The sequence below is a fragment of the Xenopus laevis genome, chromosome 7L (assembly GCF_017654675.1).
Source record: "Xenopus laevis strain J_2021 chromosome 7L, Xenopus_laevis_v10.1, whole genome shotgun sequence".
NCBI classification, from domain to species: domain Eukaryota; kingdom Metazoa; phylum Chordata; class Amphibia; order Anura; family Pipidae; genus Xenopus; species Xenopus laevis.
Window position 1 is genome coordinate 125218100 of NC_054383.1, and position 17579 is coordinate 125235678.

Consider the following 17579-nt stretch of genomic DNA (forward strand, 5'->3'; position numbering starts at 1 on the left):
TTTTTCTGAGGAGGGAAGGCCTGATCAGGTGAAGGCCACTCTCCAGGCCATCAAAGTTGTCTACAGTAGCTCCCCATCTTGGATCTTATTAGGACATCTTCTGTGTGTCGGTGGCACAGCACATGCTCAGTGGGCTTTGGGCTGCTGTTGAGAAGCTAAGCTGAGGGCTTGTGGGGAATTTTCAATGCTTTAGCAGAAAGTGAAGTTAAATCTGTCATAGGAGCTGATGCTGCAGAATTAATTACTAATCAGAGTGGTATTGTGGCATTTACATTCTATATAGTATATACAGTATATTGTGAGCGGGTCCCTAAGCTCAGTAAGTGACAGCAGCACAGAGCATGTGCAGTGAATCAGCAGAAAAGAAGATGGGAGCTACTGGGGCATCTTCAAAGGCAAAGATTAAAAAAATAGACATCTTCATTTCTACGGACTAATGGTATAAGCTAAAAACTTAACAAAAATAGTTGTAGGGCCACACTACCAATGTGGAGGGCGGTGCTTCTACTCTAACCCCTTATTTGAAATCAAGACCCAGGGATAGAGAATATACAACTTTTATGTGAGTTATTCTCTTCTGAGCTTCTTCATTGAAATAACCCCCCCCCCCCGCCCCTTCAAAGGATGACCCTTTATGCAAAGATGTGCAAATGTAGATGCATTCGGCTTCCCTGTAACTCACTTCATCTTGGTTTATGGGCTGCTATTTCTCTTTTAGAAGGAATAAAATGCAGGTTGAAAGGCAAAGCTGGGAATGGCTCACAGCTATTGAAGATTCCTTTCATAATCACGACTTTTAGGACTATCTCTGAATAATCACACTATGAAAATATTGTCCTACGGAAGCCCAAGGGGAACATTTATCATGGCCATCAGGATGTGCCATTTGATGTTTTATTGTGTGTCAATGATTAACTTGTTCTTGATTTGGCTCTCTGGAGGTGTTAAGCACATATTTACCTTATTCTCTGGGAACATGTCCTGAAAAATCTATTGGTAACCAATAAAAAAAAGTGTTGCTGAACATTGGGTTTATTGACCAAGACGAGGCAATTTTTCACCTCTATAGTAAACACTTGCAACCAATCAGCATTTTTCTGCAGGTAGAATAATAGCGGAAAAGGTCGGTAACCCATTATAAGCCATCAGCAGCCAACCCACACTAGTCTCCTATATGAAAGCACACATCTGACCAAAAATAAGATGTCCCTTTTCTATACAAGTAAATGTTCAGAGCTGGAACGTGCTCTGGTCCTACTCCACTGCTAAGACTTCCTGACTATATCACTACCATTGGTTATGTAAATGCAACATCTTTTCTTTCTTTCTGCAGTTGACAGTTTGCGGTGCCTACAGTGTATTGGAAGTGCCTCCTCCTGCCGTATGGTGGCAAAGAAATGTCCAGCCTATGAAAACACCTGCATCTCCCTGGCTTATAGATCTACAGGTGAGATATTTGTGAAATACTCTTGAATGGGATGTAACGGTACCAACCCCCACCACCCAAAAGAAAAAAGATTCCCTAGACCAGTGTTCCCCAACCATTGACTTGAGAGCAACATGTTGCTCTCCAACCCCTTGGATGTTGCTCCCAGTGGCCTCAAAGCAGGTGTTTATTTTTGAATTCCAGGCTTGGAGGCAAGTTTTGGTTGTATAAAAACCAGGTGTACTGCCAAACAGAGTCTTCTGTAGGCTGCCAGTCCAAACAGAGGCCAATCAGGCTGCCAATCAATAGTCAATCACAGTGGCACCCCGAAGAACTTTTTTCATGCTTGTGTCGCTCTCTAACTTTTTCCCATTTGAATGTGGATCCCAGTTAAAAAAGATTGGGGATCTCTGCCTAAAGGTAGCCATAGATGCACCAATAATATCGCACAAAGCAAATGCGATATTCGGTGCTTGTATGGTGGGAGATGATCTGACTGATTTTTAGCAGAAGATTTGGATATCGGTCGGCTCTTTGAAGGCACCCAAACATCGGCCATTGTTAGTGCTGAATTGTCAGATACAGGTAGAATGTAGAATGTATGTACATCTGATGATTCAGCTCTACACGTGTGTATTGAAACAAACAAAAAGATCTTTTACAGGAAAGATTAGAATTGTAACATCTATGGCCACCTTAAGAGAGTAGAGCTTGGCCATAGATGCAAAGACCCCCTCTGCATATTTCTCTACAGATAACAGGACTTTGATCATTAGACCAGGACAATGAAGTAGGAAGAGTGATTCGTAGATTTGCCCTCAAGCCATTTTATATATAGTCACAGACATTCTCATCAACGGATGAGGCAGTAAGATACAGTAGGGTAAGAAGGTTGATCTGTAGGTGACCCCCTCTGTATATTTGACTACAGATATAATATGGCTTTTGAGTCAGACCTGGCAGGAGACTGAAGGAGGAAGAGTGATTTGTTAATTAGATCCCCCCCCAGTCATTCCATATATAGTTAGAGATATTCTCATCAGCAGGTAGAGCATTTAGATACAGTACGGTGAGATGGTTGATCTGTAGGTGGCACCTTTATATCTAAGACTACAGATATTGAACATTAGACCTAGTAGGACATTGAAGTAGGAAGAGTGATTAGTATATAATATCGTATATAAAGTCATAGACTTTTTCTTGAGAAGATGACACAGTAAGAAAGTTCATCTGTTGGTGACCCCGTCTGTATGTTTAGCTACAGATATAACAGGACTCTGAACATTAGGCCTAGTAAGACATTGAAGTAGGGAAGAGTGATACATAGATTAGCTCTCCAGCTATTGTATATAAAGTCATAGACGTTCTCATGAGCAGATGATACAGTAAGATACAGTGAGAAGGTTGATCTGTAGGTGACCCTGTCTGTATGTTTAACTACAGATATAACAGGGCTTTGATAGTCAGACCTGGCAGGGCACTGAAGTAGGCAGAGTGATTCATTAATTAGACCCCCACCCCAAATATTTTACATATAAGAGATGGATATTCTCATGAGCAGGTGGGTCATTTAGTTAGAGGGGTCCCCCACCTTTTTAACATGTGGGCCACATTCAATTGTAAAAAGAGTTGAGGAGCAACACAGCCATGAAAAAAGTTCCTGGGGGTGCCAAATAAGTGCTGTGATTGGCTATTTGGTAGCCCTTATATGGACTGGCAGCCTACAAGAAGCTGGTTTTTATGCAACCAAAGCTTGCCTGGAATTCAAAAACAGGCACCTGCTTTGAGGCCACTGGGAGCCACATCCAAGGGGTTGGTGAGCAACATGTTACTCGTGAGCCACTGGTTGGGGATCACTGCAGTAGGATGAGAGAGTTGATCTGTAGGTGGCACCTCTGTGTATATATATATATATATATATATATATATATATATATATATATATATATATATATATATATAATTAAAGATATAACAGGACTTTGATTAGCAGGCAGGAGAATGCAGTGGGCAAGAGTGATTTGTGGATGACTCCCATTAGATATTACCAGAAATACAGCAGCAGTTCAATAAACAGATGTGGCAGTAGGATGTAGCAGGGTGATGAGAGAGCAGGGAAGTCATTCACAGAGATGTACAATTTCATATATTTATACAACGGCAGTGACCTACAATTATACAACACGGCAACCTGTGAAGAAGGGATCAAGAAATATGATCATTTGTGCAGAGGGAGGATAAAATAAATACCTCTTTCTGGAGCAAATGTCCAGTCACTCTGTGTCTGGGAAATGGGATTCTAATACAAGTGTTATGTGACAGTGATCATTACTTGCTGCCAAGTGCAGGCACATTTAGCCATCTCCGGATGAGCAGATGCATTTACAGAGATGTTATATGTCACTTACCTGAAGGAGAGAGGCCTCCGCTGTCTCTGAGGCTCACATAAAGAAATTCAAGATTGACTGATACATTTATTGACTGGAACGAGTTCTCAGAGCAAGGCCTGGTGCCCCACAAGCTGTGAGTGTTGCAATGGGAAGTATCACAGAGTGCTTTTTGTAGAATGCCGCAGGGCCTATCACTCTATTTCTCAGCCAGCTTTATAAACCAGGGGTACAAAGACAACAACAAGGTTTTATGTATCTCTGTAGATCACTGTTCTTGATTTATTTAGCACAAACATATTATACAGCCTTTTGCAAAAACGTTTAATCATTCCCTCCATTACTTGCCCTAGTAAAGCTTAAAGGGATCCTGTCATGGGAAAACATGTTTTTTTCAAAACACATCAGTTATTAGTGCTACTCCAGCAGAATTCTGCACTGAAATCCATTTCTCGAAAGAGCAAACAGATTTTTTTATATTCAATTTTGAAATCTGACATGGGGCTAGACATTTTGTCAATTTCCCAGCTGCCCCTGGTCATGTGACTTGTGCCTGCACGTTAGGAGAGAAATGCTTTCTGGCAGGCTGCTGTTTTTCCTTCTCAATGTAACTGAATGTGTCTCAGTGAGACATGGGTTTTTACTATTGAGTGTTGTTCTTAGATCTACCAGGCAGCTGTTATCTTGTTTTAGGGAGCTGCTATCTGGTTACCTTCCAATTGTTCTTTTGTTTGGCTGCTGGGGGGAAAAGGGAGAGGGGTGATATCACTCCAACTTGCAGTACAGCAGTAAAGAGTGACTGAAGTTTATCAGAGCACAAGTCACATGACTTGGGGCAGCTGGGAAATTGACAATATGTCTAGCCCCATGTCAGATTTCAAAATTGAACATAAAAAAATCTGTTTGCTCTTTTGAGAAATGGATTTCAGTGCAGAATTCTGCTGGAGCAGCACTATTAACTGATTCATTTTGAAAATAATTTTTTTTCCCATGACAGTATCCCTTTAAAATCTGCTGCATTCAGACATATACTATATAAGCACAAGTACATGAACATCAGTTCCAGTTGCTGGAATTGGGTAGTTAAGCCAAAACCAATATTGCCAACAAAATCCATGGCAATTCCATACTTCCTATGTTTTGGCAAAAGTTTGGTGTTGGCCCTGTCCGGTTTCAGCAAGAGAATGTCCGCTGGGGCAAAGTAAGGTCCATATAAAATGGGTTTTCTCAGATGGGACAGGAAGAAGTTGACTAACCTGGAGAACAATGGTCTCATCCCAGTTGAATACATGCATTGGAACTAGGGATGCACTGAATCCATTATTTGGAAGGCTTTCCACTAGATGTTGTTGGTGGGTTGCTTATTTTCATATGTAGGAGGTTGGACACTGCTAAGAGCAGTGGTAACTCAGACAGCCCAGAAACACCAGGTCCCTGCTTCAGCTCCAGACAGGGTATTACACCTTCTGAGAAGAGTAGAGGGTCATGGCTGTTGTAGCAGCAAAGAGAGGAGCAACTTCATGAAATTAGATGTTGGACAGGCAGGTGTCCACATATTTTTGAACTTTGAGAAGTTCCCAAAGCTTGGAGGTCCTGCAGCCAGGTGAGTTGTAACTTGTACACTCTTATCAAAGCTGTGGTACAGAACAACTTACCCAGAGCCAGACGAGAGGTCCTTAAAACCAGAGCTCTGGCTTAGCAAAGGGCAATAAGTATCTATTATAAGAGTTTATCAAGCTCCAGTAAAACACAGCAGCCAACTAAACACTCTAAAGGACAATCAGAACCCCAAGCTATTTAAACAGAGCACAAACTGGGGCATTCCTCTTCCACTGACATTTAACCATAATCCAGGAGAAACTGCAGTAGTTCAGCTTGGCTGCGGGAAGTCTTTGTAGCTGTTTTAAGTCATAAATTCGTTTTTCAGACTCATCTCGCTAATGTGGGTCACTTACCTCTGGAATGAGAATGACTTACACTAGAACAGTATAAAACACCATAAATTGTAACAATGCTATGTACTGAATAAGTGACAAGTTCTGAGAAGAACTCCACTTTGTTTTAAATGAAAAGGCATGAAATATGTGATACAACCAGACTTGTGTGTCACGAGAAGCCTGTGACTTACTGTTAATTATGTATGAAGGTAACATACCCTGGTGGTCTAGCGGGGACGCCCGCAGCCCTAGTCCTCTTCGTTTTGGGTGTGGTACCTCTATGGCGCGAGCAGACACTCACTTCTGGGTTTATGCCGGTGGCACGTGACATCTAAACGCTGTGGCGCAAAATTTGAATGTATTTAAAGGGGCTTCGGGCAGGCCTGGACTGGCAATCTGTGGGTTCTGGCAAATGCCAGAGGGGCTGCTGTAAGTTGCGATAGACAGTCACTATTTATTGGGCTGCTGGGGGACTGTTTGGGCCTCTGTGTATTTGAAATGCCAGGGCCTATTTTGAATCCCAATCCAGACCTGGCTTCGGGCCAGTAATGGTTGCCCATTGTTAGGTCTAAATTGTTAGTTTCGGGGTGCGATTTCTGTCTTGTTTGATTCCGGTTTTGATCCTTCCCTGCCTGACTTTTCTGAACTCTACCAATATTGACCCTTGCCTGCCTGACTACTCTCTGAACGGTGCCTTTACCGACCCCGGCCTGTCTAACCCTGCTTGAACTCCTCCTGTACCGACCCAGGCCTGCCTGACTACAATTTTGTCTATTCCTTGAACTGTTGCCTTCCGTCCAAAACCTTGGAAATGAACGTGCCCCTTTGCTCGTTCAGAACACTTGCTTTACTCCTCTCAAGTTAAGACCTGGCGGCATCTGAGTAGCTGAGGGCTCCTCTCGAGGTCAAAGGCGTCTGCCTGCAGGTGGAAGCAGAGCCATGACTAAGGAGCCTAATACATGTTCTGAAGTGCGCGACACTGTTTTTGGAAAGGGAATCTACAGTCAAGGTCCATTACTTGCACCAGATCCCTGACCCATATCCTGCCACTGAAACTCCACAGTTCCTAGTAGACAACAAGCTACACTTACTTATCTAGTCATAGAGTGGAAACTATCTTCTATAATGACTTGGTTTGATAAATTCACCTTCTCACAGGAAGTCAAGGTTATCTTCTAAACAAAGAAATCTCCATGAGTACAAATAAAATCCTGCTCTCTCTAAGATGATACTACATCACCAACCCAGCCTTCACCTACCCTACCATGGACTAGTTTTGTTGGTTCAGAAGAAGCATCCCTATGTGGTCTTAGAAACCCAAAAGCAAAATCAGTATGAACTTTCTGCCCTTGAGAAGGCCATTAGGGAAACTAAGGGCTGGCTTTAATGATCTGGAGGACTTTGCTCCCAGATCCCATAATCTTTGCCTAATCATGAATATTATTGTGTTCTATGCCTTCTAAACTGTAAAAAAATTCTTCCACACTGTAAACCCCTCCCAGAGAACATCCAAAAGTAAGCAGCTTCAATACTGAAAATCAACATTCGCAGGAAAAGACATTAAAGCTACCGTATCTCCCTGCTCTGCTTTGATTGTTGTTGAAAACCTGTGTTTCAAAGATATTAGACACAATACCCTTTCATTTTTTTTCTGCGCCCGGGGAATGGATCAAACCATGGTTTTGATTGGATCTGACTCTTTTGAAAGCATAAAACCCAAGAGGTGCATTACTGCTGCCTGCTTGAGAGTAAGTAGAGCAGCCAATGTACAAACATGACACTCGCTTTACTTGAGAAAGTTTTCTCTTTGTGCATGAATGATCTCTTGTCATTTAGTACATCAAGCTAAGGTCATGTGTCCATCATATCAGACTAGATATACACACAAGACAAGAAAAATGTGAATGTTTACTTTTTTTTATATTATATATATTTTATATTTATTTGGGACAACAACCATAATGCGTATGGTCAACATTGGGAGACATAAGCATCTCATCTCATTCCCTGAAATGTATTGTATTCAATCATTAATACTTATATTGCAGTCGCCTTCCTTCCGATTTTGGGGCCAGGGTGAGGAGGAGCGCAGAGAGTGGGCATGGATTGGCAGGACCCACAAGGGTTGGGGTCCACCGGATTTTTTCCCCATCTCCCGCCAGCCCAATATGACCTTGCCTTTAAATATAAGTATATGAGTATAATAATATGGATACAATAGTTTGACAAAAAAATTGAGAAGCCAGTTTATTCATTTTCTTATAAAAAAAAAACAGGGATTGCACTGAATTTTTTTAACAACTGCCAGCATATTTAAAAAAAATTGGATCAATTTAATTCAGGATAAAAATGGAAATCACACTGTTCGCTATTGATTATTTTTAGAATTCATCATAAATTAGTTTTACTGTACAAAATATACTTTTCCTTGCCTTTTATAGAAGCCGGCCGGGTTTTAGCCGCTGAATTTTTTTCAGTCGAACTGTCCAGATTTTGCCATTTGCTACATCTTGAAAATTCAAGTTTGGGAAAACTTATATTCAAAAAAAAAAATGGAAAACACATTTTGAGTTTTGCTTCATTTGCCTGTAATTGTTATCAAATGGATTGTGCAATATGTACATGGACTCAGCAGAGACAACTGGGCAGATTCGGGGAGATTAGTCACCCGTTGACAAATCTCCTCTTGTTTGGGGCGACTAATCTCCCCAAAATGCCTTCCCACCAGCTATAATGAAAATCGCCGGTGGGATGGCACTCGGATTGATTTTTTACCAAAGTCGCCTGAAGTTTCCTTGTGAAGCAACTTGGGCGACTTTGGAAAACGAAACGCTCCGAGTGCCATCCCGCCGTCGATTTTCATTCTAGCCGGCGGGAAGGTCGGCCCCACTTGGGGTGTCACCTCAGGGCTCCCTGGACCCCCGACCCAAGTCTCTAAACTGAAGCAAGCCAATGCCTCCCCTCGCCCTTCCAGTGGGAAACATACCTCTATTTGCAGTCTCTTGCTTCCACTTTTGGGGTAGGGTGAGGAGGAGAGCAGAAAGTCTTGGAGCAGAATACCGGGATCGGCAGGACCCACAAGGGCTGGGGCCGACAGTCTCCCGGCAACCTCAGTCTGAACCTGCCTTTAAGTACAGGACAACATAGAATCAATACAAGACATCTCGGCACAGAAATGGTTAAATATTACAGAAATAAACACCTGTCAGTGTATTCACAAAGTATTCATCATACTATGCAGTGATAGGGATATTATTTATGGGGCGCGTTTATTCCAGAAAGAGCCCAACTGGAGATTATGGCACAAGAATAAATTGACTACTTCAGTACAAAACAAAACAAATGGCTAAAATTATTGCGGTTTTATGGACTTCTGGCAGCAGGGAAAAAAAGTCTAAATTATATTTATTCAATATTCTTCTTCTTGCAGGGTAGTTGTTCTGTGTGGAATGGTTATTTAGTACAACATTTTCCTTAATTTTATTTTCCTTCACTGCCCTCTGTCCTTTTTTCTTATCCCGTAATACCCTTATCTTTTTCATAAATAATAGAGAATATTGAACTGAAGTTTGCTATTGTATGTACGTGCAGCTTTATTTATAGAGCACTTCTTGTATATGCAGCACTGTACATTTTGACATCCCATTAACTATATACAGGGAATAGACATTGCAATAAATAAAAAGAAAATAAATGCAGTTACAAAGGTCAACAGACAAACAAGGTCTAAATCACTTGGAGGTGCCTAACATTTGGCACTTCCAATGATCAATGTTTCACCTTTAAATTCACTTTTAGGGGCTGATTCACTAAGGGTCGAATATCGAGGGTTAATTAACCCTCGATATTCGACTGGGAATTGAAATCCTTCGACTTCGAATATCGAAGTCGAAGGATTTAGCGCAAATAGTGCGATCGTACGATCGAAGGATTATTCCTTCGATCGAACGATTAAATCCTTCGAATCGAACGATACGAAGGATTTAAATCCAACGATCAAAGGAATATCCTTCGATCAAAAAAAGTTAGCCAAGCCTATGGGGACCTTCCCCATAGGCTAACATTGAATTCGGTAGCTTTGAGATGGCGAACTAGCGGGTCGAAGTTTTTTTTAAAGAGACAGTACTCGACTATCGAATGGTCGAATAGTCGAACGATTTTTCGTTCGAATCCTTCGATTCGTAGTCGTAGTCGAAGGTCGAAGTAGCCCATTCGATAGTCTAAGTAGCCCAAAAAATACTTAGAAATTCGAAGTTTTTTTACTTCGAATCCTTCACTCGAAGTTAGTGAATCGGCCCCTTAGTGTATCATAGAATGCCCAATTCTAAGCAACTTTTCAATTGGTCTTCATTTTTTTAATAGTTTTTCAATTATTTGCCTATTTCCTTTGGCTCCTTTCTAGCTTTCAAAACGCTACACATTTATTGTTATTGCTACTTTTTATTACTCATCTTTCTATACAGGCCTCTCCTATTCATATTCCAGTTTCTTATTCAAATCAATTCATGGTTGCCAGGGTAATTTGGACCCTAGCAACCAGATGGCTGAAATTGCAAACGGGAAAGATGTTGAATAAAAAGCTAAATAACTCAAACACCACAAATATTAAAAAATTAAAACCAAATGCAAATTGTCTCAGAATATCACTCTCTACATCATACTAAGTTAAATCAAAGGCGACCCACCCCTTTAAACATAGAGACTGATTCAACTGAACAAAAGGGCCCTTGTTATAATGCTGTATATTGATTTTTCAGCACATAAAACTGTAAAGTTCTTGCATAAAAGGCCACTTGAAATAAATATAAAAATAGCATTTACCATCACTTGATTTGCCTTTTTAACACAGCTTCTTACTCTGGATTTTTTTTGCACTTATAGCCAAATGTAGACAAATTTCAACATATACACAGGTATTTTAGCCCAGGGTAGATTTGAACCCACAACCTGCTGGGTATTCATTAAAGTCTTATCACTTCCGAACTGGAAAATCTGATCGAAGGTTGTAGGTTCAAATCCAGGCAGAGCAGCAACCCTGCCATGCATACACTTTACTAACAGTTTGATTATAGACCACAAGTACAAAATAGGGCAGGAAAAAATCTTGAACAAAAGTTTATCAAGCCGGCAATATAAAATTATGTCTTCTGTTTTTTTCCCAGCTGTGAGCACCACTTCCAATACCGTGATGAAGGGTTGCTCTACAAGAGCTCTGTGCAACCAAACGTCTGTCATCGACACGGGAAATCGATCAATATACATGTCTGCATCATGCTGTGAGACGGATTACTGCAATATCAACCGCTACTCAAGTAAGTAGTTGGATCTAAGCCGCTTTACGGCTTGCCCATTTTACGTTTTTTAGGGGACCATAAAAAAATAAAAATAAAAAAATAAAATCCAGGAAAATGTAAAATCAGGGAAATTATTATGTATAATATATAAGTGGGACCACAAAACAACAATGTAAAATGAGGGGAAACTAAAAATCAGGGGATGTAAAATTGAGGTTCTTCTGTAGCTCTTGGGGCTTATGTATCAATAAGGGAAAGGTATGTTCCATTATTACATCCAACCATAATTCAATAGTTTGGGCTTGATCAGTAGTCTCATCTCTGTTTTCCATTTCACCAGCTAAGGCTGTGTTCTCCAACCGGATGCAGTGTTACACATGTAAAAATAACAACATCTATTGTGGCTATCCAAACCTCGACAAAGTATTCTGCGATGGAGTTGACAACTGGTGTGTGGATGTGCTTACTAAGGAGTATACTAATGGTGAGTAGATTCAATGAGAATGTAATCCTAGTTGAATGTGTGAGTGTATTTCAATTAGAAACAGTGGTACAACGAAAGGGGACATGAATAAATGCAATAAAGAAGGAGACAATAGGAGGAAAGGTCCATGTCTCTTGTTTGAGAAGATGGTGCCGTGGAAATGTTCAGAGCAAACTGAAGTCACAGGAGCACAAGGGGATATAAGGTGTGGAAGTAGGAGTTGGAATTGCTAGAGAGCTATAGATCATTGATCTGGCATCTCAGAGGAACCATAGGTTGAAGATCAACAAATTTTGTAAAGCAGAAGACAACAGCATCTTGTTGAGTTCTCTTTCATGGACAAAGAACTGTTGGCTGATCATCACAAGTTGAATAGGTTGGATGTTGAATGTTTTTATCCTGACTAGGGATCCATTATTCAATTATGATGACTGTAGGGTCACCAGATGGAATCACAGCATTTACCTTAGGCTTAGGCCTTACATTGGGCTTAAAGGGATACTGTCATCAGTAAACATGTTTTTTTCAAAATGAATCAGTTAATAGTGCTGCTCCAGCAGAATTCTGCAGTGAAATCAATTTCTCCAAAGAGCAAATTGATTTTTTTTATATTTAATTTTGAAATCTGACATGGGGCTAGACATATTGTTAGTTTCCCAGCTGCCCCGAGTAATGTGACTTGTGCTCTGATAAACTTCAGTCACTTTTTACTGCTCTACTGCAAATTGGAGTGATATCAACATCCTCCCTTACCTCCACATGAGCACATCAGCAGAACAATGGATAGGTAACCAGATAACAGCTCCCTGACCCAAGATAACAGCTGCCTGGTAGATCTAAGAAAAGCACGCAATAGTAAAATCCCACTGCAACACATTCAGTTACATTGAGTAGGAGAAACAACAGCCTGCCAGAAAGCAGTTCCACCCTAAAGTGCTGGCTCTTTCTGAAAGCACATGACCAGGCAAAATGACCTGAGATGCACCTACACACCAATACTACAACTAAACAAAAATACACTTGCTGGTTCAGGAATGAAATTTTATATTGTAGAGTGAATTATTTGCAGTGTAAACAGTGTCATATTGAAAGAAAAACGTCATCATATAAATCATGACAGAATCCCTTTAAGATTGACCCATGAAACCCTGACCTGTCGCATAGAGATGTTTAATTAGGTAAAATTATCTGGAGAATAGATAGTGTAAGATCGTTCACAAGGGGTTCTTCATGTGAAATACCAATTAATGGTTGTTCTTAAATAATGGATCTCAGGCTCTTAGAGAGGAGAAATACACTGCAATTCGGGAAGATTAGTCGCCCGGCAACAAATCTCCTCTTCTTCGGGGCAACTAAGCTCCCCGAATCCCAGCGTCTGCCCTTAGGGTATAGTGACAAATGACCATAATAATACTTGTAGAAATTGTCTGTTCATACCAAGATAGACCAATCAAAAGCTTGTATTGAATTGTTCTGCAATGACAGTTGACTTTTCTTTCAGGTAAAGTGACTGCAAGCTCCTACACAAAGGGCTGTGGATCTGGGGAAGCATGTAACTCATTGCTTGCGTTTGACACGGGGTCCTTCCAGCGCTACACGCAGTACTCATGCTGCAACAGTCAGACCCTATGCAATAATGCCTATCAGTCTAGTGAGTATGCACCAATCAGGAGTGAGAATTATTCATAGGTGAAGAGGGTTGGACAAGCCTGATGTTTTTGGTATCGACCAGCCATTCTATACCCATGTAGTCCTTATTTTATTATTTGGACTAATGACGCATTCGTTTTTCTAGGAGAACATTCCTTATCGAAGAGATATATGTTCATGACCAATATTGAAAACCATCTGAGATTTATAAAAAGGACTTTACCTTACCTGTTTGAAAATATGACTGCAAAGCCTAATTGCACAATGAGATGCTGAGAATTATAGTCAATAACACAGTGAAAGCCCTGTGATAAACGACTAATATAGTGAATGTAGCGAAATGCGTAAGGTTGGAAAGTCTATTAAGTATTCTCATTGTTCTATACATCACAGCAGGATAAGGAATTGACTTTTGCTTCTTGCCTTGAATGAATGAATGATACGTGTAAATGTGCACATATCTCCACATAGATTTGATAGGACAAATAAATACTGTTTTTCTCTTGAGGGGCTTGGCTGGCATAATAATAACCAAACTTGCATTATGTTTGAATTTCTACATAAGCCTAGATTTATTTCTTTATTTTCTCATCAGTACCAATGCTCAGTAACATAAATGGGATCACATGCTGGGCCTGCTTGGACACCGGGAACAACGAGTGTGATGTGAAGAACCAAGTCCAGATCTCGTGTAAAGGCACACTTATCAGATGCATGGAGGCTTACGGTAATAACTAGTTATTTGATCTCATTCTCTTGTTGAGGTGTTAACTACCCAATGCTGTAACAATACAGGGAGGGATAGGGAGAAACCACTGCACACTTGTAGCATTGAATTCCATTGCAATGCTGGATATTGAATAAACAGTCGGTAGATGGCTCCATGATACCTAAAGGTGGAGCTTGTTTCCATAAGTCTGTCCAAAACATCAGCATTGACACTGTGACTCACAAACATACCTCTGTCTGATGCCCACAGCCCAAATGTGGAATACTCTAACTAAGGGGGCTTGCTACCTTAGACAGAGTCAAGCTTGAATAACTTGGTCAACCATGGAGCTCCAGCTTTAGGGTTCAAGTGCTTTCTGACAGTGAGCTTTAGTTGCCATGGGCTGGACTACTTATAGCCAGTAATTGTTGGTAACATGTGCTAAAATTAGGTTTTGCGCCCACCTTAAAAGCTTAGTGCACAGAGCAGCCAGTGGGCCAGCAATGCAGAAATAGGATAAATCTTTTGCTGAAGTCTTGGAACCCTAGTTTTCATTTACTGAACTGTTTCCAAGTCATGGAAATTCAGTTACCAGAGACCATTTCAGATAAAAGATAAAAATTATTTTACATGAGCTCCATGGATTTTGAATCCATAAAGAGTCAGAACAGGGGCGTAACGACAGAGGAATCAGACCCTGTGGCTGCAGAGGGGGGGGCAGGGAGTACTGGGGACCCCCAGGAGGCACTAATTAATGAGCAATTTCAATATATATTGTAAAACAGGTCAACCTTTAGATATGTTGGGGGCCCTAAAATGAATTTGCTGTGGGGCCCGGGAACATCTAGTTAAATGTATACTGTCATGGGAAAAAATGTGTTTTTTTCCCCAAAACACATCAGTTAATAGTGCTGCTCCAGCAGAATTCTGCACTGAAATCCGTTTCTCAAAAAACCAAACAGATTTTGTTATATTTAGTTTTGAAATCTGCCATGGGGCTAGACATATTGGCAGTTTCCCAGCTGTTCCCAGTCATGTGATATGTGTTCTGATGAACTTCAGTCACTCTTTACTGCTGTACTGCAAGTTAGAGTGATATCACCCCCTCCCCCAGCAGACTAACAACAGAACAATGGGAAGGTAACCAGATAACAGCTCTCTAACACAAGATAACGGCTCCCTGGTAGATCTAAGAACAGCACTCAATAGTAAAATCCAGGTCCCACTGTGACACATTCAGTTTCTTTGAGTAGGAGAAACAACAGCCTGCCAGAAAGCAGCTCCATCCTAAAGTGCTGGCTCTTTCTGAAAGCACATGACCAGACAAAATGACCTGAGATGCACCTACACACCAATATTAGAACTAAAAAAATACAGTTGCTGGTGCAGGAATTAAATTTTATATTGTAGAGTGAATTATTTGCAGTGTCAACAGTGTAATTTAGAAATAAAAACAACATCATAAAAATCATGACAGAATCCCTTTAAGCCGGAGGCAGAACAAAGGAATCACATAGTTTTATAGACTTGGGAACAGATGACATGAGAGTGTACGGGCGTAAAAGGGTGAGCATAGAGATATCTCTTCAGAGCACATAGAAACATAGAACTGCTCTTAGAGCCAAAGAGGTGGTTCTGCCTCAAGGCCAGGGTACTAGTGACCAAGACTAGCTTAAGTCAGGGGTCTCACAGGGATTCTACATATACAAAATTTTATTGTCTCGCTCTCTCACTTTCCTGTGTCCTTTGTCTCCAGACCAGAACCGTCAGGTAGTGATGAAAGGCTGCAGCACAGTGACCTATTGCTCTACCACTTACCCTTCATTGAATGTGTCCAACATCGCGGAGATACAGTGCTGCGCAGGGAGCAACTGTAACAATTTCACACAAATGTCCACAACTGAAATCAGCGGGGCCTGGAGCCCAAGCACAGATATCAGACTTCTAATCCTTCTCTTCGCCTTGCTCGGTACTGTCTTCTGTATAGTGGATCCCAACTAGGCTGTTACCCAGACGTTAACAATAATTATTTATAAAGAAGGAGAAGCAGTGGGGACTGTGAGATGCCTACTGGGCTTCCCCAATCAGTGTTACCAATGTCAGCACTTATGTATCTTCCTCTGCACCAGGGATCTATATGGGGGTCATAGCGGTGACTATGGAGGTTCATTCACGAGAACAGCAAAATTTGAAAAATTGATATTTGCACAGATGACTATGTACTTATTACTCTGACCGCTACATGTTGTTGCTCAACTATAAACTGCTGCACAAGAACTGATCAAAATTCAAAAATTGCCCATCCACAAGCCTATTTATAAAGTAAACCTTGCCCATTGATGTCACAGAAGAAGTATATGCTGCATCAAATCACAGCCCTGATGTACAAAAGTTCAAATACCCAACATACTGCCTGGAGGAAGGTTGGGATCCCACTTATTCAAACTGCTAGGGTGGCTAAAAGCATTGACTTCTGATAAAGGCAATGCTCGTGTTACTTTGCTGTGGATACAATCCATTTGAAAACACTAATATACCAATAATTCTAGTATCTTTACAGGTATGGGATCCGTTATCCAGAAACCCATTATCTAGAATGCTCCTCAGGCACTAAAGCATATCTGTAATGCACAATGTATCCATATATATGGCGCTTAGAGATCTCACATCAAAATGTTTGTATTATAAAATGATAATCCATTGCTTGCTTTAAAATGCCACTTTGGGTTTCCCAAAGATCTATACAACTCAACCTTTTTGCCTTTATATGGTCACAGAACTCCACAGTGACTTTTAATATCCTTATTATTTACAGTAGGAGGTACATTATCCCCTATAATACATAAGTGATACTCAGAGTTCCATGTATAACTCAGCCTGCAGCCTTGTGTCTTTATATGGTCACAGAACAACCCCTCAGTGACTTCTAATATCCTTATCATTTACAGTAGGGGGTACATTATCCCTTATAATACATGAGTGATACTCAGAGTTCCCTGTATAACTCAGCCTGCAGCCTTGTGCCTTTATATGGTCACAGAACCCCTCAGTGACTTATAATATCCTTATCATTTACAGTAGGGGGTACATTATCCCTTATAATACATGAGTGATACTCAGAGTTCCCTGTATAACTCAGCCTGCAGACTTGTGCCTTTATATGGTCACAGAACCCCTCAGTGACGTCTAATATCCTTATCATTTACAGTAGGGGGTACATTATCCCTTATAATACATGAGTGACACTCAGAGTTCCCTGTATAACTCAGTCTGCTGCCTTGTGCCTTTATATGGTCACAGAACCCCTCAGTGACTTCTAATATCCTTATCATTTACAGTAGGGGGTACATTATGCCTTATAATACATGAGTGATACTCAGAGTTCCCTGTATAACTCAACCTGCAGCCTTGTGCCTTTATATGGTCACAGAACAACCCCTCAGTGACGTCCAGGCCCGGATTTGTGGAAAGGCCACCTAGGCCCGGGCCTAGGGCGGCAGGATTTTAGGGGGGCGGCATGATGCCCAACCACACCCACATTGGTTGAAAAACACTGGGGATGTGCTGGAGATACAATAATTTTTTAAATTTCCCATGCGCCAATCCCCATTGATGATCAAAATTTGCACAATAAAGGGGAGGGAACAGGGGCGACAAACGGCAGTGGGCCTAGGGGCGCCCACTATGTAAAT

The 17579-nt window shown here is 41.0% G+C and overlaps 1 protein-coding gene across 1 annotated transcript in view; it reads left to right on the forward strand.

Annotated features, from left to right (window-relative positions):
• LOC121395640 (urokinase plasminogen activator surface receptor-like) overlaps window positions 1-16714 on the forward strand; it is a 38019-nt gene extending 21305 nt beyond the window's left edge. Inside the window, exons 2-7 of the mRNA XM_041569668.1 lie at window positions 1334-1447; window positions 10913-11062; window positions 11385-11528; window positions 13030-13179; window positions 13774-13905; window positions 15644-16714. Of these exons, the coding sequence (XP_041425602.1) occupies window positions 1334-1447; window positions 10913-11062; window positions 11385-11528; window positions 13030-13179; window positions 13774-13905; window positions 15644-15888 (935 nt within the window). The 3' untranslated portion in view covers window positions 15889-16714. The remainder of the gene's footprint in view (window positions 1-1333; window positions 1448-10912; window positions 11063-11384; window positions 11529-13029; window positions 13180-13773; window positions 13906-15643) is intronic.
• Window positions 16715-17579: the final 865 nt, after the last annotated feature.